At 35.4% G+C, this 5,700-nt stretch overlaps 1 protein-coding gene across 2 annotated transcripts; it reads left to right on the top strand.

The window, feature by feature from the left end:
• The first annotated feature begins 841 nt into the window (after positions 1-841).
• Positions 842-5,700, top strand: LOC103939322 (protein FAR1-RELATED SEQUENCE 5). 2 transcript variants are annotated; one of them, XM_009349395.3, is made up of 4 exons: positions 842-995; positions 1,684-2,105; positions 3,708-3,924; positions 5,463-5,700. In XM_009349395.3, coding segments are annotated over exons 1-3 (627 nt in total). In that variant the 5' UTR covers positions 842-994; the 3' UTR covers positions 3,912-3,924; positions 5,463-5,700. The 2 variants fall into 2 exon arrangements, with proteins under 2 accessions (XP_009347670.2, XP_048435782.1); XM_048579825.1 differs by lacking the exon at positions 842-995 and adding an exon at positions 1,005-1,293.

Below are 5,700 nucleotides of genomic sequence, written 5' to 3'. Positions count from 1 at the left end.
CTGCACCTTAAAGTAAGAATCCAAGTGACTTGGTGATTACTATACCCCAAAAAATATGATTACAAGAATAACTTACATTGATATAGAATGTTACACATGAAATAAAAATAAATAGATAAAAATTTATACATTTTTATTTTATTATCACATAATGTTATCGACATGGAAGTCATTTCTCTAAAATTACACCAACAAACTATGCCAATTGTCATAACCATTAAGTAATTAATGCGGATGAGATTATCATAACTCTTTATTTTGGTCATTGACATTTAAAATTGATATAAGTAGTCGTAAGATTGTTCACCGTCAATCGTTTTGACTTTCTGTGAAAAATCCCCGTTAAATTGAAGAAACCACGACTTTAAGGGAGATTTTGCTCATTTTGTGAAAAATCTTTGTTAAATTAGAAAAACTACTAGCTCAAGAGGAGGAGTTGATTTGACAAATATTCTCAATTTAACAGAGATTTCACATATAAGATCAAAATAATTGACAGTAGACAGTCTCATATACCACCCACTTTTAATAATTTTAAATCTCACAAATCAAAGTCAGAATTTGGATAAAAAAGCTTAAATTAAATAATTTATTATTAAAAAGAAAAGGGCTAGAGATTTTCCTCTCCGGATCATTTTGGTGAGGATTCTGGGAATCTGTAAATTGTGTTTGTTTATCGTACATCGTGCGATCAGTTTTTATCAAGTACTATTTGTGTTTAATTTTAAATAATTTTTGATTACATGATGTATGATGAACAAAATGTGATTTACGACTCCACGGAATCCTAGGATCCGGATTCGGAGATTTCAGCCGGTAAAGCGCCACGTGCATTTTATTTTAAAGTGTCTGCCTTCGAGTTTTTATCTGACGTGGTCTGTCTTCCCCAAAAGAAAAGAAACGATTTGAAGCATTTACGACTCCACGGAATTCTCACTCCCGACCGGAAAACGAAGATCTACTTCGCTTGCTTCTACTTAGCTTGCTCGAATCAAGTAAGTGCTCCGTTCCTGTCGACATTCCAACGAATACCCATTTCTTCTGCCTAGCCCTTCGTCGAAACCCTCCATTTATTTTGGCCTTTTATCCCCACTTTGTTCCCATTTCAGTCATGCAAGTTCATACCCCAGGACTCTGAATCCGGAGCAAACTTTGCTTAAATTTAATCGGTTTAAATTTTTTGGGTTTCTGTGTCTCTGTACTTCATAATTCGGATACTATTTTTTGCGTTTTTTTTGCACTGGGACTGAAGAATGTTAGCTTAGCTGCCTGCTGTTGTTCACTGTTAAATGGGTAAAATCTGTAGTTCTCTGTTCTCTTTTTTCTATGGGGTGTGGTAGGATCTATTTAGTTTACAGTGACTTTGTCAATTTGATTCGTTGTGAAATTATGCAGTAAATTGTATTTTGGGTTTTTTTTTATGTTGCTCACCACCTGTTTGATAAAATAAGAAACGGTATATTTTACTTGCCTATGATTATTGAATACAAGAAAATGAAGAAGCTTTTTTTGCGCGTAGTTCGGTAATATTTTGGGTTTTTTTTCGCAGAATCATGTTAACCTTAGGTGGGAAAGTTAAATTTTTTCCCATTTCATTATATTGCCTGTTCTACCAGCCCAAAAGATAATATTGTTATGATTTTGTTAGAGCTTAGAAGATATTTAACAGGCAATGTATTGCAGTGGATTCGGACGGGGATATAGCATTGGAGAGTTCTGATGCGCAGGAACTGATTGCATATGACGACGATTCCATTGTAGAACCATATGAGGGTATGGAATTCGAATCTGAAGATGCTGCCAAGATATTTTATGATGAGTATGCACGGCATGTTGGATTTGTCATGCGTGTGATGTCATGCCGTCGGTCTGAAAGAGATGGTAGGATTCTTGCTCGTCGACTTGGGTGTAATAAGGAGGGACACTGTGTTAGTATTCGAGGTAAATTTGGGCCGGTTCGAAAACCACGAGCAAGTACAAGGGAAGGTTGTAAGGCAATGATTCACGTAAAGTATGATAAATCCAGTAAATGGGTGATTACAAAATTCATAAAGGATCATAATCATCCACTAGTGGTGTCCCCACGTGAAGCTCGTCAAACCTTGGTGAGTATCTTTCTCATTTTGTTGACATTCTCGTGTAAATAGTTGAACTTTCAGTGTCTTCAAATCATTGATTTGCCAGGTGATGTATATTTTAAGATGTAAGATTTAGACTTTATACTCCTTTAAAAAACAGTTCTTGTATATTATATCCTTAGTGTACTTTCCGAAAAAAGGAAAACCATATATGTACTCCTGTTTGGGGTTAGTGCTGGTTTGTTGGTTCTTAAAGTCAACTTTTATTGCTTTTTAAGAAGACTAGTAGCAGTACCAAAAAATTGTTTTTGGGTATCATGAATTTCTAGTAAATTTTTTGTTAATGCCTTGCTCAAAGCATATATGTACTTAGAAATGAACAGTTCTCTTTAAAACATGAAGATAAGTAAACGCTGGTCAAATTATCCTTACTGACATTGAGAAAGCGAATCTAGGATTCTGCATAATCAGCAGAATTGGTTTATTTCATTTTATTTTATGTTTTATAAGACCATCTTGATGGAGGTGAAAATTTATTCAGGCAGCTCTACCGGCTGTGTACGGAAAGGCAAGTCGTAGATACAGTTCAGGACTAGGTCCTTTGTGTATTACCTTCGGAAACAAGTTATGGATGTGGCATTTTGATGTTGAATACTCCCAAATTAGATTGACAATTTCTGTACTATATGTGATATCGTTTAGAATCTCTAGATCCTTGGCATGAACTTCACCTTGTAAAGTTAGACAACCTGGTAGAAACTCAATATGTGAATTTTGAGCCTCATTTTTGTGGTAGTCTAGTGAGAGTAACTTCTGTTTTAACGTCTTACGACGCTCTTCTTCATGCTATGTCACGAACATAATTTAGTCTGGCCTTTTCCTTTTCATTCATTTACTTTTTCTATGAAGAATTTGTCCCACTTTCTATTTCTTGTCTCTTTTATACATAAATTAAGTAATTGAAATAATTTCACCAATCAAACTTTGTAGGAATAACAGATTTAAATCCAGATATCCCTGTTTTGTAATTAGTATGGCATATGGTTATACTGCTAGAAATCATGCTAATGACAGTGTGTACTGATTCTATGTGTTACAGAACCGTTCACACTACACAGGGTAGGATGTCATCTTATTAGGGCTTAAAGAAACTGAAATTTTTGTGCCGTCTTTTGTTTTGGAATATAAGACAGGGTCAAAAGCATGAACTGGTGGGTGATCTGATTTTGGAGTTATTGCAGTTGGATAAGATATAAATTTAAAAACTCAATTTCCTTCAAGCTCTGTGCGCCATTGTCCCATTTGCTTTAAAAATTCTCTTCTTCCATTATTGAACTGAACACTGGAAATGTTTAATGCAAATACACACAAAAAGACAATGTGTGCACTGCATGCACAGATGTCTATGTTTGGAGATGTATGCATCTTTCTGGTCATATAAACATATCTGTGCTTGTAATCATGTATGCTCTATGTTAAGTGATGATATGAAGTTGTAGGATATATGTCTTCCTAATTGACAGTTTGATATACTGTATGATCCTATTTTATTAACATTTCGTTTTTCGTGCATCAAGTATGATCTAAATCATGTCTCTTGTGTGACCGTGTCTTGTGTTTTGTTTGTAGGATGAGAAGGATAAGAAAATTCAAGAATTAACTGCAGAGCTTCGGAACAAGAAACGGCTGTGCACAACATATCAGGAACAGCTAACGGCATTTACTGAGATTGTTGAAGAGTATAATGAACAGCTATCCAAGAAAGTTCAAAATGTAAGGGGCAATATTGAAGAATTTGAGGCCATAGATCAGGAGCTTTCACAGCATAGATAGCCTTCAATTGAGAGTGAGTATATCAAAATTATGTAGGGTGTAGTTTGTTTCTATTTGTTCCTGATTTTATCAATTAGGTTGCTAGAACTGTTGGACACCATTTCTGCAGCGAAATTAAGGTTTTAGTAACGTCTGTTTTCCAATGCTAATAATTCAACAGTGTTGCAACTTGAATATTTCATTGCTTCCATAAGGTGTAGTGTTTGCTATCTTTTCCCTAATGATGATCTAAAACTGCGCCGAATAAAATTCCTCACTGTTTAATACATTTAGGGATCATTAGGGAAAAGATTAAATACATGAAATTTAAATTCAAGTATCATAGCTTGCAGTGTTCAAAACTTGGATCTCTCTCTTCGGTGAATATATGATTGATGAAGTTCCATTAGTGTTGATTGGTTCCGATTAATCTTGAATTGGTTCTGAGTTGAAAAATTAAAAGTACAATTTCCCCCTGATATGAATGCTGATGTAATACATGTCTCTTTTTAGTTCCCAAATTTCTTCAACGAGGACAATCAATGGCTGGCCCGTGAGGCTGCCCTTGTTGTTCCCTATGTTGCACGGGTACGAATACAAGATATGCAATACATATACGACAAGTCTCCAAAAACTAGGATATGGTGGCAAGGATACGATAATAAAATATATGTATATGTATGAATTGTTTCTTTATTCTTTATTTATGTTTTGTTGTGTTTCTTAGTGCCCTTAAATGTTATAATACACTCAGGTTCCTTTTTGGTTCTTTGTTTTGGAAAAGAAAAGAGTTCCAGTATATTTAGAATTTACCCTCACATACCTGGTTTTCGTTTTCTAAAAAGTTGCAGATTAGCCAAGTATTACTTTCAATACACTTGCATATTCAGGCCATATCTGTCAGGAGTCAGGACCCGTTATCCCACATTGGTAGAACTTACAAGCCAGTTTTGTAGTGCCAAGTTCTACACACGGGTTCTTAACGGTATTCAAAAGTCAAAGTACCCCAAAACATTAGTTGGATACAGATTAGGAACATTCATTCAGTTCCGAGGGCATATTTTTATCAGCCACTCCTTTCTTGAAATTGTAGCATCCGTGCTTCATAGGTTCCCTTGTTCAGCAAATAGGTTAAGTTTAACATAAAAACTTTGAACGGTAATTACGTTGATGTAATACTAATTATTTTGTGTTTGTTGTCGTATTGATATTAGACTGGCATGCTTAAATAATATTTTGACTTGTTGATTAGGTTCTTAATTTCCAACTTTTACAGCTTTGGCTGTAACGTGGAGTTATCAGCTTCTTTATTGGCATCTCTCTCTGCACAGATCTTTCATTTTGTTTCTAACTAATAACATTATTCCTATCGTGTTAATTTCTCTTATTGTTTCTCTTCAATTCCCTTCCTCTTATTTATTAGACGTTCAAGTTGTTTTATTCATTAGATGCAGGTGAGCTTACTAATTTATTGAGTGTGGTCGTGTTTTAATGTGATTAGAAATCAGACACTGACCGAGATCTATACAACTTGTGGTCTCGTGCTAATCATAGACAGCTTTTTCGGTGCAGGCTGCAGCCATGTGGGAAATCCAACTTATCCGGGACTATGCAGACATGCAATTACTGTTGGAGCTGCTTTATGTGGTGATGATGGTGACCAGTTCATGAGCTGCAATTGCGCTTAAATTTACTCGTTTTTGCGCAGCAACTTGAAAGCATTGCCACGGTCCGAGTGCATATTTTGAATGGTGCAGGATAATATCCGAGAGAGATACCAGATGCCTAACTTCGGTTACATGGAGCATCG

Source organism: the organism of the source record quoted next, unplaced genomic scaffold (assembly GCF_019419815.1).
Source record: "Pyrus x bretschneideri cultivar Hongxiangsu unplaced genomic scaffold, Pyrus_bretschneideri_v1 Contig14, whole genome shotgun sequence".
NCBI lineage: Eukaryota > Viridiplantae > Streptophyta > Magnoliopsida > Rosales > Rosaceae > Pyrus > Pyrus x bretschneideri.
The sequence above is the reverse complement of the archived record's forward strand: the minus strand, read 5'-3'. Positions and strand labels throughout refer to the sequence as shown.

Excerpts from the sequence above, each read along its gene's own strand:
- LOC103939322 (XM_048579825.1), top strand. Across the intron at positions 2,106-3,707 it reads GTGAAGCTCGTCAAACCTTG|GATGAGAAGGATAAGAAAAT; the intron begins GTGAGTATCTTT and ends TTTTGTTTGTAG.